General features: G+C 44.0%; 1 protein-coding gene across 2 annotated transcripts in view; it reads right to left on the bottom strand.

The window, feature by feature from the left end:
• OPHN1 (oligophrenin 1) overlaps positions 1 to 16,867 on the bottom strand; it is a 331,531-nt gene that overhangs the window by 177,249 nt on the left and 137,415 nt on the right. For both annotated transcript variants that reach the window (XM_068247665.1, XM_068247666.1), the window contains exons 6-8: positions 16,211 to 16,312; positions 13,965 to 14,075; positions 12,947 to 13,051 (exon numbers count right to left, since the gene is read on the bottom strand). In XM_068247665.1, coding sequence (XP_068103766.1) covers positions 12,947 to 13,051; positions 13,965 to 14,075; positions 16,211 to 16,312 — 318 coding nt within the window. The remainder of the gene's footprint in view (positions 1 to 12,946; positions 13,052 to 13,964; positions 14,076 to 16,210; positions 16,313 to 16,867) is intronic.

Raw genomic sequence — 16,867 nt, 5'->3', positions numbered from 1 at the left:
AAGAAAACCTCTTGGAGTCTGCGAAAGACTGGAGACTGGGGCGGAGGTTCACCTTCCAGCAGAACAACAACCCTAAACATAAAGCCATGGCAACAATGGAATGGATTAAAACAAAACATATCCATGTGTTAGAATGGCCCAGTCAAAGTCCAGATCTAAATCCAATCGAGAATCTGTGGCAAGATCTGAAAACTGCTGTTCACAAACGCTGTCCATCTAATCTGAATGAACCAGAGCTGTTTTGCAAAGAAGAATGGACAAGGATTTCAATCTCTAGATGTGCAAAGCTGGTAGAGACATACCCTAAAAGACTGGCAGCTGTAATTGCAGCAAAAGGTGGTTCTACAAAGTATTGACTCAGGGGGCTGAATAATTACGCACACCCCACTTTGCAGTTGTTTTTTTTTTAAATGTTTGGAATCATGTATGATTTTCGTTCCACTTCTCACGTGTACACCACTTTGTATTGGTCTTTCACGTGGAATTCCAATACAATTGATTCATGTTTGTTGCAGTAATATGACAAAATGTGGAAAACTTCAAGGGGGCCGGATACTTTTGCAAACCACTGTAGGTAGCCAGTATACCGTATATACTCGCATATAAGCCGACCCGCATATAAGCCGACCCCCCAACTTTTCCCTGAAAAAACAGGGAAAAATGATTGACCCCCATATAAGCCGGGGGTAGGAAATGCTGGATTGGTGCAGCCCCCCAGTGTGTCCCAATATAGCTAGTATAGTGCCCAGTATAGGCAGGTAGTGTCCAGTATAGCTAGTATAGTGCCCAGTATAGCTAGTAAAGTGCCCAGTATAGCCAGTATAGTGCCCAGTATAGCGCCCAGTATGGGTAGGTAGTGCCTCAGTTTAGCTAGTATAGTGCCCAGTTTAGCTAGTATAGTGCCCCAGTATGGCTAGTAAAGTGCCCAGTTTAGTTAGTATAGTGCCCAGTTTAGCCAGTATAGTGCCCAGTTTAGCCAGTATAGTGCCCAGTTTAGCTAGTATAGTGCCCAGTTTAGCCAGTATAGTGCCCATTTTAGCTAGTATAGTGCCCCAGTATGGCTAGTAAAGTGCCCAGTTTAGCCAGTATAGTGCCCAGTTTAGCCAGTATAGTGCCCAGTTTAGCCAGTATAGTGCCCAGTTTAGCTAGTCTAGTGCCCCAGTATGGCTAGTAAAGTGCCCAGTTTAGCCAGTATAGTGCCCAGTTTAGCCAGTATAGTGCCCAGTTTAGCTAGTATAGTGCCCAGTTTAGCTAGTATAGTGCCCCAGTATGGCTAGTAAAGTGCCCAGTTTAGCCAGTATAGTGCCCAGTTTAGCCAGTATAGTGCCCAGTTTAGCCAGTATAGTGCCCAGTTTAGCTAGTATAGTGCCCAGTTTAGCCAGTATAGTGCCCAGTTTAGCCAGTATAGTGCCCAGCATAGGTGGGTAGTGCTCCCCCCCGCTCCCCCCGCGGCCGCCGCTGCTATTACCTTCTTAGACAGCGGCCGCTTCCTAATCCGCGTTCCTCTTCTTTCTCAGAGTGTATCACAGCAGCGCGCCGGGTGCTGCTGCTGTGACGATGCAGGGGGCAGGAAAGAGCGCGGCTACCTATAGCGGCGATCTGTATCGCCGTTACCAAGGTTACCGCTCTTTCCTGCCCCCTGCATCGTCACAGCAGCAGCGCCGGGCGCGCTGCTGTGATACACTCTGAGAAACACTCTAAGCAGGTAATAGCAGCGGCGGCCGCGGGGGGAGCGGGGAGGGGGGGGAGCGGGGCGCGGACCACTTTACCACCCACCACTAGACCACCAGGGAAGACTCGCATACAAGCCGACCCCCCAACTTTTGACCCCCTTTTTGGGGGTCAAAAATTCGGCTTGTATGCGAGTATATACGGTAGTTGCCACCAGTATAGGCTAGCTAGGTAGGTAGGTGCCCCAATACAGGTTAGATAAGTAGGTGCCCCCAGTATAGGTTAGATAGGTAGCTTCTCCCCCGTATAGGTTAGATTAGGTAGGTGCCCCCCAGTATAGGTTAGATAGGTAGCTGCCCCCCAGTATAGATTAGATAGGTAGCTGCCCCCCCAGTATAGGTTACATAGGTAGCTGTCCCCCAGTATAGGTTAGATTAGGTAGGTGCCCCCCAGTATAGGTTAGATTAGGTAGCTGCCCCCCAGTGTAGGTTAGATAGGTAGATGCCCCCCAGTATAGGTTAGATTAGGTAGGTGCCCCCAAGTAAAGGTTAGATCGGTAGCTGCCCCCCAGTATAGGTTAGGTAGCTGCCCCCCAGTATAGGTTAGATTAGGTAGCTGCCCCCAGTATAGGTTAGATTAGGTAGCTGCCCTCCAGTATAGGTTAGATTAAGTAGGTGCCCCCCAAGTATAGTTTAGATTAGGTAGCTGCCCCCCAGTATAGGTTAGGTAGGTAGGCCCCCCCTATAATGGAGGGGGGAGCCGCAGCTGCGGGGAGGGCAGCCCGACCTCTCCCTCCTTTCCTCTCCCCGGGCTTCCCTCCGTGCTCCCCCCTCAGATGCAGAGTAATGCGCAGGGAAGCGCTGTAAATAGCTACTCACCTCCCTGGTTCCAATCGCCGCTCACTCACTTGCCGCCGGTCTCCTCCCTGCATAGACGCGTATACACACGCTGCTTCCTGCTAAACAGGAAGCAGCGTGTGTATACCCGGCTATGCAGAGAGGAGACCGGCGGCAAGTGAGTGATTGCACGGGCCCTAGAAACAGGCCTGTGTCCTATGCCCTTGTTACATTTCCACCATATGGGTGACGTCGTCTGGGAGAAGGCGGCTATTTTTCTTGGGGTTATGTACCATCTATATAGGATTTTGCAAGCAATGGGTATTGCATTTAGATAGTAGATATTACTCTGTGAGCAGTGATGAGTTGCTGAGAAGAGATAGTGCTTTGCAGATCAGCAGACCATATATTTGCATATTTATTAACCGCTTGCTGACCGCGCACTCATAACGTGCGTCGGCAAAGTGGTAGCTGCAGGACCAGCGACGCACATCTGCGTCGCTGGCTGCAGGCTAATTAATCATATCAATCAGCGGCCGGGGATCGCTGTCACATGACAGGCAGGAGCCTGTTAGAGGCTGCACAGGACAGATCCGTTCCTGTGCAGCCTCCGATCTCCGGGGCAGGGAGGGAGAAGAGGGAGAGCGGACCAGTAGTTCTGCGCTTGCGCAGTCTGCTCCGGCCCACGTGGCGGTGATTGACAGCGCCGCTCACGCAGGGGCAGTACAGAGCGACCTGGAGGTCGCTCTGACGTCATCGCCTGGGACCGGGACGGACCTGCGGCGAACGGCTGCGGGCAGAGCTGCAGCGAGGGACATCCTGGGAGCTTGGAGCTGGAGGAAGCCCCCCTCATTTTATTATAGATTGCCTGATGACTCCTTTAAGGAAAAAAAGTTCCGGTTCAAACATTGTCAGTTTGAGACCGTTCACCATGTTAAATCGTTATAAAGAATTAGGCCTGCAGCTTACACTGTGTTTTAGATCTGGGTCCTATACGTCATGGAATGGCTCCCAATGTAAAGGCTTAATATATTTTTCTTTAGTAAAAATTTAAAAATACTACAGTCATTAAATTTAATATAGAGTATAAGGCCTTAAAACACAGAATAATTTAAAGACATGATATATTATATATTGACAAGACTACATACACAAAAGGTTACCTAAACTGCCTACTCCGAAGATCTAATTTCCTTTTGCCACTTACAACGCTTGATATTTGTGAAACTTCTCCCTGTAGCTAAAGTCCTGAATAATCCCTTGGCAAATCACATAAACCACTAGGTTTCAGTATCTTCAATCAACCGCAGACATACAGGATGTGACCACACTCTTGTCTACACAAAGGTTTGAAAGAGGGAAGAGACATAGGCAAGCTTGACATTTGCAGGAAAAAAAACAAAACAAAAAGCAGCTTCCTGGGTCTCAGTTTTCAGTTCACTGAAGGTAATCACTGACTTTATAATGCTTCACCACACTTCATACCTCAGTATTTACTGCAAATATTTGTAACAAGTTAACTTGACATAACTTAAAGGGAGTCTGAAGGGAAAATAAAAAACAGATACTCGCCAAAGGAGAGTGAAGGCTCTGGGTCCTTTAGAGGAGCCTTCCTGTTCTCTGTGTTCCCCCGCAGGCTCCCATTAGCAGTCTACGACTAATCGGTCGTAGACTGCTCTCTTTTGGGTTGTGCTGCCTTCGTAAGCACTCGGGCTTCCGAAAATGGGCCGCTCTGTGCTGCGCATGGACAAGCGCCCTCTCTCACACACACGTGCGTGCGCAGTACAGAGCCGTCCATCTGCCCAAGTGCTTCTGCAAACTGCTGAAGTCTACCACGGCGGGAGATTCAAATGGAGGAGCCTGCAGGGGAACAAGGACACCGTGAGGATAATGTGAAGGCTCTATAGGACCCAGAGCCTTCCCTCTGCTTAGGTAAGTAGCTGTTTTTTATTTTTATTATTTATTTATTATTTAGTATTTATATAGCGCTGACTTCTTACGCAGCGCTGTACAGAGTATGGGGTTGATTCACAAAAGAGTGGTAATTGATAGCACGGCCATGCTATGCAGTTTACACGCGAGGTGACGCGCATGCACCTTTGTCTGCGTTATCGCTTGCAAATGTTAGTTATCGCGCGGGCGTAAGACTTTGCGCGCGCTAAGGTGCGCGAGTGTCACCTCGCGTATTAACTGCATAGCACGGTCGTGCTATCAGTTAGCACTCTTTTGTGAATCAACCCCCATATATTGTCTTGTCACTAACTGTCCCTCGGAGGAGCTCACAATCTAGTTCCTACTATAGTCATATGTCTATGTATGTATGTATGTATGTATGTATGTATGTATCGTGTAGTGTATGTATCGTAGTCTAGGGCCAAGTGTTAGGGGGAAGCCAATTAACTTATCTGTATGTTTTTGGAATGCAGGAGGAAACCGGAGTGCATGGAGGAAACCCACACAGACACGGGGAGAACATACAAACTCCTTGCAGATGTTTATTTGGCTGGGGACCAAACGATGCAAGGAGAGAGCGCTAACAACGATGCCACCATGCTGCCCATTTTTAAAGGAGATCTGTAATGAGAAGAATATGGAGGCTGCCATATTTATTTCTTTTCAAACAATACTAGTTGCCCGGCAGCCCTGCTGATCTATTTGGCTGTAGTAGCGCCTGAATCATGCCAGAAATAAGCATGCAGTATTGTCAGATCTGATAATGTCAGAAACATTTGATCTGCTGCATGCTTGTTCCAGGTCTATGGCTAAAAGTATTAGAGGCAGAGGATCAGCAGTACAGCCAGGCAACTGGTATTGCTTAAAAGGAAATAAATATGGCAGCCACCATAGCCCTCTTGCTACATTTGTCCTTTAATAATGCTTCAGATTCACTTAACCACTTAAGGACTGCAGTCATAAAACCCCTTAAAGAGACACTGAAGCGAAAAAAAATATATGATATAATGAATTGGTTGTGTACTATGAATAATTACTAGAAGATTAGCAGCAAAGAAAATATTCTCATACTTTTATTTTCAGGTATATAGTGTTTTTTCTAACATTGCATTATTCTATAATATGTGCAGATTACACAACACTCAGCATTCAAAATGATTCATTCAGAGCAGTCTATGAAGTAATGACATCTCCTCTGGCAGAGGAAAAGTAAATAGTCCAGGAACAGTTGAGATAATAAAAGTCAGATAACAGCCCTCTCCGACTAACTAATGCTGGGAATACACGATGCGTTTTTGCGTTCGTTTTTGCAGTCGTTTTCGCTTTCGATAGATTCTACTCTCGATTCACTGCTCGATTCCCCTCTCGATTCCTTATCTTTTCTTATCAATTACATTCACTTGAATGAGGAGAATCGAAACGAAAGTAGAATCGACCAGATCCGACAGGTTGGAATTTATCTATCGAACCCATCTATCTAAAGTAAAAACTTAACGTGTATTCCCAGCATTAGTCGGAGAGCTTAATGGCTTGTTTGCATAGAGATAACAACTGGAGTTTCTCAACTCTTCCTGTACTGGAAACAATTAGACTGATGTATCTGATCTTAATGTTTTATTTCTTAGCTGTACTACACATACAAATCATAATATCATAATTTTTTTTTCGCTTCAGTGTCTCTTTAAGGACAGGACATTTTTTTTTCCATTCAGACCACTGCAGCTTTAACGGTTTATTGCTCGGTCATACAACCTACCACCTAAATGAATTTTACCTCCTTTTCTTGTCACTAATACAGCTTTCTTTTGGTGCTATTTGATTGCTGCTGTGATTTTTAGTTTTTATTATATGCGTCAAAAAAGACATGAATTTTGTCAAAAAAATGATTTTTTTAACTTTCTGTGCTGACATTTTTCAAATAAAGTAAAATTTCTATATACACTTTTGTCTAAATTTATTGTTACTACATGTCCGATAAAAACAAACAAACCAATAAGTGTACATTTATTGGTTTGGGTAAAAGTTATAGCATTTACAAACTATGGTGCAAAAAGTGAATTTTTCCCTTTTGAAGTATCTCTGACTTTTCTGAGCACCTGTCAGGTTTCATGAGGTGCTAGAATTCCAGGATAGTATAAATACCCCCCAAATGACCCCATTCGGAAAGAAGACATCCCAAAGTATTCGCTAAGAGGCATGGTGAGTTCATAGCAGATTTTATTTTTTGTCACAAGTTAGCGGAAAATGACACTTTGTGACAAAAAAAAATAAATTAAAAAAAGTTTCCATTTCTGCTAACTTGTGACAAACAAAAATAAATCTGCCACAGACTCACCATGCCCCTCTCTGAATACTTTGGGATGCCTACTTTCCAAAATGGGGTAATTTGTGGGGTGTGTTTACTGTCCTCGCATTTTGGGGGTAAATTGTAAGCACCCCTGTAAAGCCTAAAGATGCTCATAGGACTTTGGGCCCCTTAGCGCACCTAGGCTGCAAAAGTGTCACACATGTGGTATCGCCGTACTCAGGAGAAGTATTATAATGTGTTTTGGGGTGTATTTTTACACATACCCATGCTGGGTGGGAGAAATATCTCTGTAAGTGCGATTTTTTTTTTTTTTTTTTTTACACACAATTGTCCATTTACAGAGATATTTCTCCCACTCAGCATGGGTATGTGTAAAAATACACCCCGAAACACATTATAATACTTCTGAGTACGGCGATACCACATGTGTGACACTTTTTTGCAGCCTAGGTGCGCTAAGGGGCCTAAAGTACTATGAGTACCTTTAGGATTTCACAGGTCGTTTTGAGACATTTGATTTTTAGACTACTCCTGACGGTTTAGGCCCCCTAAAATGCCAGGGCAGTATAGGAACCCCACAAGTGACCCCATTTTAGAAAGAAGACACCCCAAGGTAATCTGTTAGTAGTATGGTGAGTGCATAGAAGATTTTATTTTTTGTCACAAGTTAGCGGAAATTGACTTTTATTGTTTTTTTTCACAAAGTGTCATTTTCCACCAACTTGTGACAAAAAAAAAAAAAAAACTTCTCTGAGCTCACCATACACCTAACGGAATACCTTGGGGTGTCTTCTTTTTAAAATGGGGTCACTTGTGGGGTTCCTATACTGCCCTGGCATTTTAGGGGCCCTAAACCGTGAGGAGTAGTCTAGAAACCAAATGCCTCAAAATAACCTGCAATGCACTGGCGAGTTGATCAGAGCGGGTCTGGGGGGCTATCTGAGGGTGTAGGCGGGTGATTGGTTGCCTGCAAGGGGAAGATTAGGGTCTGATCTGATGGGTAGCAGTGACAGGGGGTGATTGATAGGTGATCAGTAGGTGATTACAGGGGAGAATATATGCAAGCAGTGCACTGGCGGGTTGATCAGAGGGGGTCTGGGGGGCTATTTGAGGGTGTGGTGGGTGATTGGGTGCCCGCAAGGGGCAGATCAGGGTCTGATCTGATGGGTAGCAGTGACAGGTGGTGACAGGGTGTTTGATGGGTGATTACTGGGTGATTAGAGGGGAGAGCAGATGTAAACAATGCACTTTTGGAGCTGATCTGAGGGTGGGTCTGCGGGCAATCTGAGGGTATGGGCGGGTGATCAGGTGCCCACAAGGGGCAGGTTAGGGTCTGAGCCAATGGGTGGCAGTGACAGGGGGTGATTTATTTGTGATTGACAGGTGATCAGTGTGTGATTACAGGGGAGAATAGATGTATACAGTACATGGGGGGGGGGGGGGTCTGGGGAAGATCTGAGGGTGTGGGGGGGTGATCAGGAGCCCCCAGGGGGCAGTTTAGGACCTTATCTAAAAAATAGCGTTGACAGATAGTGACAGGGAGTGATTGATGGGTGATTAGGGGAGTGAGTGGGTGCAAACAGGGGTCTGGGGGTGGGCAGGGGGGGGGGGGGGTCTGAGGGGTGCTGTGGGTGATCAGGGGGCAGGGGGGGCCAGATCAGTGTGCTTGGGTGCAGACAGGAAGGCCGTAGCCTCCCCTGGTGGTCCCTCAATCACTGGAACCACCAGGGCAGGAGGCAGCATGTATAATACGCTTTGCATACATTACAATGCGTATTATACGCTTGCATTGCGGCGATCGAGGGGTTAACAACCCACCGGCGCGTTTCCGAACGCCCGGTGGGTTGACGTAGCGGGTGGGCGGAGCCTATTGCATCACAGCGCGCGATCCCCGGCCAGCTAGAGTCCCAGGACCTGACGCCAATTGGCGTTACGTGGTCCTGGGCGTGCCACTTTGGCGTCGCACATTGGCTATGGTTAAAGTAATGGATTTTTTTTATACATTTACCTTCATACAAAATGCAATAAAAAAAATACATATACAATAGAATCCCTTTATAGTAAGTTCCAAGGCACCTGGTCAAGTACTTTATCAGGATTTGTCATAACACATTGTATAGTCATACAGTTGAATTGACGGGACCTAAGGACTATGTTTATTATAGCCAGACGTTTACTATATCAGAGTGTACTATAACAAGATTCTATTGTAGTACCTTCTATAGTATCACTATCTAGCTAAGCGCCAGGCAAGCTACAGTGTACGTATTAGTACGCTGCGGGTGAGTTGGATGCCGGGAGATCAAATGACTGCTCTCCCTGTTGCTGCAAAACTCCCTGGCGTCTTTAAATACTGTCCCCCTCTGAGTCGTCACACCTCGGAGGGAGGTGTAATTTGGGGTCCGGCAATTGCGCCATGTGCTGAAACCCCCTGCTTCGAAAGCTACAGCCCATGGCTGTATCCGGCCCATTGGTGTTTTGAATATGGCCTGCAAATAGAAGGCTGAATTCCTCTCCTCCTTCCCCACAAAGTTTAGTGCGTAATGATAAGTTTAGCTCGCCCAATCGCACATTCCAGCACCTATGTCCATGGCCACAGCAGCATAATGTGACCCACTGTCAGGATGTGCCAGCATTTCACATGACGCTGCTGCGGCCATGGAGATCACCACTGGAAGATGCGCTTGGGTGAGTGAAACCCATCATAAGGCACTGCTTGCAACGCTGAAGGAAGGCAGAGGAGAGGCATGCAAGCTGCTAGAGGAAAGCAGCCCACAGGGGGAAAAGTTTTCCCACCCCTGATCTAGCCATTTACATGTATAGTCAATATTACAGAAATACCCATGTTGTGAAACAATACATGTTGATTGAATGTTGGGAAATACAGACAGTCCCCTACTTACAAACGACTCGAGTTACAACGTTTCAGACATACAAAGTTGTCTCCATTTGCAAAATATACAGTACAGTTTTTTGTAATGTATTTTTTTTGTTAAGTTATAATATTGTATAAACTGTAGTAATTGATTTAAAACACATTACCTATAAAAGCACACTGAAAACGTAGCCAGGTTGAAATCCAGCAGCCTGTTATTAGAAATAGTTTTAAGTCTGTGCTGAAACTCTGCTCCTCAGACTGTTGTGTTAGTGCCCTGCTGCTTTTGAAAAGTACAGTTCAGACAGACGCACTGCTAGCTACACCCCTGAATGCAATCTCTTGTCTAAACAACTTTCTATGACTTCTTCATTTGCGTCTGTGGAAAGGCTTATTTCCACCACTTTCTGCAGCCATTTATTTATTGTATTTATAAAGCGCCAACATATTACGCAGTGCTGGACATTAGTTTAGGTTACAGACAATATTTAGGGGTGACATACAGCAATATGACAATACAGGAATACAAGAAAAACCAGATCACGCAGCACAGTATGAGTACAAGGTAATGAGTCAGTCACTGGATGTAGCATGGAGATTACGCAAGTTAGGTTCAATCAAATGCATAGCATGGGTTCATAGTTTAGCAATTCAGCTGCATGCTGCAGAAAAAAAACAAACTTAAAAATTCACTCCCAAGTAGCACCTGCCTAATAAATGCTCTGCAGAAGTCCGTCAGCAAATTTAGGCACAGTATGTGCATTCATACTACAGAACCAACTACACATAATAGGGGAAACTCTAGTAATGATGAAAACAACTTGCATGGAACTTTTATTTTGCATTTTTTTTGCATAAATTTGCATTCAGTTGCACTAATGGAGGATGTCGTTTCCAAAATTGTTTGCATGCAAAGGCATTCCATGCCAGACTATTTCTGCTTTCTATTATTCTAAGGAGATTCCAGTCACAGGATTACATTTATTGCAGTAAATGTCTCGGCGTTTTTCTCAGAGGGGATGTGGGGCCAGACGCCGGAAGTGGAGCGATGAGGGGTTTTCTGGACGGCTTCGCGGGACAGCGTTCCTCAGCTAAATATAAAACTTTTTTTTAATAAAAAGGGCACCACAGTAATTTTGGTGCTGGAGTAAGCCACTAGTGGAATAGAGGTAAAATAAACGTTATTTAACTAAGCAAAATATTGATAATCTTTACTGATATTATACTACGGCCTAACCTAACCTCAAGTGAGCCCTTCCTCTCTACTCCTAACCCTACTCGCACACAAAACCCTTCCTATAATTATGCCTAACACGAAGACTTTCCAAGTGGTGTCTAACCTTAACCCCCCCCCCCCACGTTGGAACCCAATCTTAACCCCCCCCCCCCCCCCAGTGTCTAACTATAACCCTTACGGACCCACCACACACACCTGAAACTAGAGACCCCGCCTCCTAAACCCCAATATTTTCATTGCCATAGCCAGCAATGTAAAAAAAGGAACAACCCCCCCCCCCCCATTCTCCACAGATGCCTGAACCTATTCCCCAATAATATGGGAGCAGCCATATGTTAATAGCTGCAATTGGGTTTCACCTGTTCAGTGTCTGACCGAGGAATGATTTTTCTTTTATTCTTAGTTAACTGGTACTCAGCGACAGGAAGGAATTTATATAGTATACTCACTTAGACATTCATATATATAAGCACCTTTTAAGGGAAACTGAAGTGAGAGGTCCATTGAGGCTCAGGGTAACCTGCGCAGGAGGATTTCTCAGGCCCCGCTGGGCCGATTTGCATAATTTTTTTTGTTACATGCAGCTAGCACTTTGCTAGCTGCTTGTAACATCCTATCGCCGCCGCTCAGCGCCGATCCGCCGCGTCACCCCCCCCCCCCCCCCAGACCCCTTGCGCAGCCTGGCCAATCCGTGCCAGGCAGCGCTGAGGGGTGGATCGGGATTCCCTCTGACGTCCATGAGGTCGGTGACGTCATCCCGCCCCATCGCCATGGCGACCAGGGAAGCCCAGCAGGAAATCCCGTTCTGAACGGGATTTCCTGCTTACTCTGATCGCCGGAGGCGATCGGAGTGGCTGCAGAGATGCCGCTGCTCTGCGGCTATCATGTAGCGAGCCCTGGGCTTGCTACATGATTAATAAAAAAATTAAATTAAAAAAAAAAAAGTGCTGCGCTGCCCCCTTGCCGGCGGGAATTGGACCGGCAAGGGGGTTAAGTACCAGTGGTCTCTGCCCCCTTAAAGAGAACCAGAGATGAAGCACCCTTATGTATTTTATTACATTTATCAGTGGGAACATGACAGTAAACACCTACCCTGCTTTTAGTTTCATTCTTCTCTGCTTAATCTGTCTGTTATCGGCTGTGATAAGAATCCCCGACTGAGCATTCAGTCTAGGTTTGGCCTGGAATCATTATAGCTGAGTCAGTCTTCTGTGGAGTCCTTTCAAGCCCAAGCCTGCCCCCTCCTGGCTCAGCTTTCCTGCTTTGCATACTCAGAGCTGATGACATGGGAGGGGCTGCTCCTGCAGAAAGAAGCTCTGAAACAGACAAGTGTGGCTGTGTGATCTGTGTGCACTGTGCAGCCAGTCATCATTATTATCTACTGTATGCAGTTTCATTTCTATGAGAGACACTTCCTACAGGCAGCCACACAGCATGCCAGAATAATAAAGTTGAAAGCACACAGATGAAAGCCTGCAGCAGCAGCCCTGTTTGACTATAGTTTCATAGAGCCTAGACAGCACATCCAGAACAGCTCATAACTTGGAAGCAGAAGGGATATGAGTCGGCGGCCATATTGGATTTTTCCTGGAGCAATAATGGATAAAAAACACTCAAAAAAGGCACACCAGAGTGGAGAGCATTTATTCTTTACAAGCTATTGACGGATATGTTTATTTTGTGTAAATCGTTCATCTCTGGTTCCCTTTAAGGACCAGAGACTGCTGGTACAGAAACGGCGGAATCCCAACGGATAACGACGAATTGGCGCACATACCGGCCTCAATCTCCGTCACCGCCGCACGTCGGGAACCTGGGCCACCCACTCTGCCGTACTGTAAACAAGTTCAGTGTGCACGAAAAACCTTGTACTGAATTTTATTGTGTGAAAATGTTTTGACATTAAGTATGACCACTAGGTATTTGGATGCCATCTATACAAAGAAAAGTCATGTGCAGTGCAACACTACTAAGGATGGAACACTGACAAATGTTCATGGTCACAGAGTAAGACTGTTCTATGCACTTTACTACTGTTTGAAATGGGCACTACCCTAGGAACTTACGTTTTGGAGACTGAGCTGCAACTGCTGCTTGTAAGGTAAGAAGTCCTGAGTCAACTCAAATGTGAGGCTGTTGGAGGTGAATAGACAATGCAAGAAAGCCAAAACCTGCAAGGAAAAAAAATGTCAACATTACCGAACTAATTAAACTTTTGGAATTAAAAATTATAATACCATAAATCAGATGAAACCATCAAATCCTCAGTGAATCATGCAGAAATGCAGCCTCAGACATGGGGTTGTGTTTTTCCCAGTACAAGGTGTGAGGTTGTGTGTGCTAATATGAGAATTTGAGCTTGAATGCAAAATGAAGTGTCAAATAGTCTACAAAAGCCCTGGGATTACCACTGCTCAGTGGTGCAGTATTATTCCCCTTTCCTACTTTACATTCCACGTAGGGCCGAATTTCTGAAGAAGGCCGAAAAAGGCCCAGACCTTGGGCTGCTGCTGCTCAAGGCGACTGCTGGACATGGAAGAAAGGTTGCCTTTTATGGAAAAGGCTGCAAATGGGGACCAGCACATAGAAGAGAAGAGCTCATGCAAACGGAAAAAAGGCTGCTGTACATGAATACTACATATGTAAGAGTGGGACTGTATATGGCATAGGAGGGGGACTTTTGCACATGAAAGGGAAGCCAAAAGAAAAAAGTTGGCCTTAGGGTGAAAAAAGTAGAAGTCTGGCCATGATTCCAAGCCAATACAACCTAGTCAAGAGACACACGATGACTGGGTTATGTTAAGTAGTAACATGTTAACTAATTTTTCCCTGTGGTCTCTCCTCCTGTATGCAGGCTCACAGAGCAAAAGTAGCATCACATTTCTGCTATATCTCTCTTTCAGAATGACTCCTGCTGTGCAGGGCAGCCCTGAGTGCTAATACAAACACAGATCTGGGTATTTATACTGGCCATACTGATTTTTAATGTATACACAATTGGAAACAATTGTGCACTAAATTTCCTACCGCGAATCAGAAAGGTTTTAAACTTTCATCATCCCGCATGTTAGAAACATTCCTTACTGGTTCCACAATGCTAAACTTCTTGCTCTCCTGAACCTCCTGGATCTGGTAAACATATTCTAGTGAAGATTCATAGAAGTTTTGCTTTTCTTTGTCCACCTGCAGGTCTGCCTGTTGGGAAAATAGAAATATAAACAATGCTTCAACAAGCAACAACAATGGTTATAGATGCTAATTTTACACTGAGGAACAATAGAAGAAATTCTTCACATGCAATGGAAACATTTTAGAAGCAGATTTTTAAAATGAGAGTTAGCAAGAATAGCAAGTCTGCTATCAAAAGTACATAGTTACTGCATCATCATCATCATGGAGTGTGTATTATACAGTAGATACTGCATTATTGCTCAGAATTCCATTGTAAGCCATTTCTACCACAATTACGTATATGCACACAAACCTGTTCAGACCGTTGGTCGATTAACAGAATTCTTCAAGACAAACTCAAGAAGAATACAACTTAAAGGACCACTATAGCGGAAAAAGTAAGAGCTAGTCCATCTCCACATGGGGGTTTATCAGGGTTTTCTTTGTTTTCAAAAGCACTTGAGTCCAACTGCAAAATAGTGTGCAAGCAAGTGGGAGTCTGGCTGCATCTTACTATTTTAACAGTTAAAATTAATAAGTGCTGTTCAGGAAATTAATTTTTGAAAACAAAGCAAACCCTGAGAACCCCACATTTTGGAGATTGAGCTGCAACTGCTGCCTGTAAGGTAAGAAATATTGAGTCAACTCAAATGTGAGGCTGTTAGAGGTGAGTAGACAATACAAGAAAGCCAAAACCTGCGAGGAAAAAAAAAATGGGACATTACAGAACTAAAGAAACTTTTGCAATTAAATCAGATGAAACTATCAAATCCTCAGCGAATCATGCAAAAATGCAGCCTCAGACCTGTGGTTGCGTTTTTCCAGTACAAGGTGTGAGGTTGTGAGTGCTAATATGAGAATTTGAGCTTGCGTGCAAATGAAGTGGACTAATCCAAAACCTATCGGTTCTGTCAGATTTTAACTGCTTACTTTTTTCGCTATAGTGGTCCTTTAAGTTTTGGATGGTGTAGAAATGGGTAAGAATGTATTTTGATTTTTTTTCCTGGGGAGATCTTATCACTTCCTTCCAAGATCTATATGGCTGATAGTAGTACCAGGAACTAAAAATAAAAAATAATAATACAAATTTGATTGGGTTCTAATACTTACCCCCTCCACAAAAATACATTTGTTACGGTTGATGTCCCTTTTGCAAGTTTTTTTTTATTTTTGTACTAAATGTACCCAGTGGGAAATAAGTGAGTGAATTTATCTCAGATAAAGGACACAGAGCACAATAAAAATTATGATTTTTTTCCAACCTTTCTGCAATAACTAAAACAAATTTCTTTCTGGAGCTGGCTATAATACTATTTACAATGTGTATTTTTCATTGCATACTATAAGCCAACTTCAGCTCAGTAAAGCTGGCCATACTTAAATAGATTTCCACCCAATGTTCAAAAACAATCCTTTGCTTTCTGATAGAAAATAGTTCAGAACGTGTATTCTCCCCGGCATTCAATTTCTACTAACTATCTGTGCAAAAAGTGGTTCAATTAATTTTCATGACATTGCGGTCTGTAAAAAGGGTATAGTAAACTTTTTGAGTACAATAAAAGTTTCAAACACAAAATCATATCAACAAATACATTTAATTTTCCTGTTCAGCCAGGCCACAATTTCCCCACTCTTCAGCTTTTTGGTTTTTCCTCCATGCTGCCAGGAAGATGAAGAGATTCCGCAGTGTTGCACTGTTCAATGCAGTGCAACACTATGTGTTGTTAATCTACCCCCACTCCTGCCCCACCCCTAGTTGACCTAGATTTTCCATCCCATCAGATTGATACTTTCAATTGATTTTTGGTCCAAATACATCGAAATTTGATCGCTCAGACATTTACAGGAATCCATTCCTATTCGATTCAATCAGAGTAATCAATCTGCACGGAATCAAATTAGGATTGGTATATTCTGTATAAATGTTCTTTTCTGTACTTTGCAATTTTCCAATACTTGTTTTCTGAATTATTTTATATACTGTTACAAGTGCTTATAGAAGAGCAGCTATTGCTGTAAGAAGTACATTTTGCAGATTTGTATTAATTTGTAACAGAATGTCTTAAATAATGTACAGTAGGTGAAGGGATAGATGACAAAAAAGTCCTGTAAATGCAGTTTTGTTTAGGAGTTTGAAGGAGTGCTGCTATTGCTCTCACCTCTAGGAGCTGTGCCTCCTTCTTCTTGGATGACAGATTCAGATGTTTATCCAGTAATGAATAATACTTCTCACTGTCCCTGTCAAACTTCTTCTTCCGTTCCTGAAACATTGGCATACAATGTTTGATTACTTCTGCATACCATAAACAATAACAATATGGACACCAGTGCATGCTCAAACACAAATCTTTTGTAAACAGATAACAGATCCTACTATTTAACAATAGCGAATAATACTTTGTTGCTTCGGTTTACCAACTGGAAGGTTTTCTGGGACTGTAGGTATCCTGTGTCCAAACTATTTATATTAAAAATTAAATGACTCTACTAAGGGCCCTTTTCGACTAGCAATCGCTAGCGTTCACGCTGAACGCTAGCGATTGCTGAATCGCAAAAGGTACAAAATTCTCAGCGATTTCCCGACGTTTGCACTGCATAGCAAAATCGCGGCAATAATCGCTCCGCCGTGCGATCGCGATCATGTAAAAAACAAATCGCGGTAGTGGAAATGACCTACCGCGATTCCTATGTTAAAAGCAAACTGTAGCGATTTGAATAATCACTAGCGGTTTGCGGTTTTGCGATTCAGCCATCGCAAATGCCGTAGTGGAAAAGGGCCCTTAAACAATTTTTACTTACATAAGCTGAAAGAAAGT

The sequence above is a fragment of the Hyperolius riggenbachi genome, chromosome 8, assembly GCF_040937935.1.
Source record: "Hyperolius riggenbachi isolate aHypRig1 chromosome 8, aHypRig1.pri, whole genome shotgun sequence".
Lineage (NCBI taxonomy): Eukaryota > Metazoa > Chordata > Amphibia > Anura > Hyperoliidae > Hyperolius > Hyperolius riggenbachi.
The sequence above is the reverse complement of the archived record's forward strand: the minus strand, read 5'-3'. Positions and strand labels throughout refer to the sequence as shown.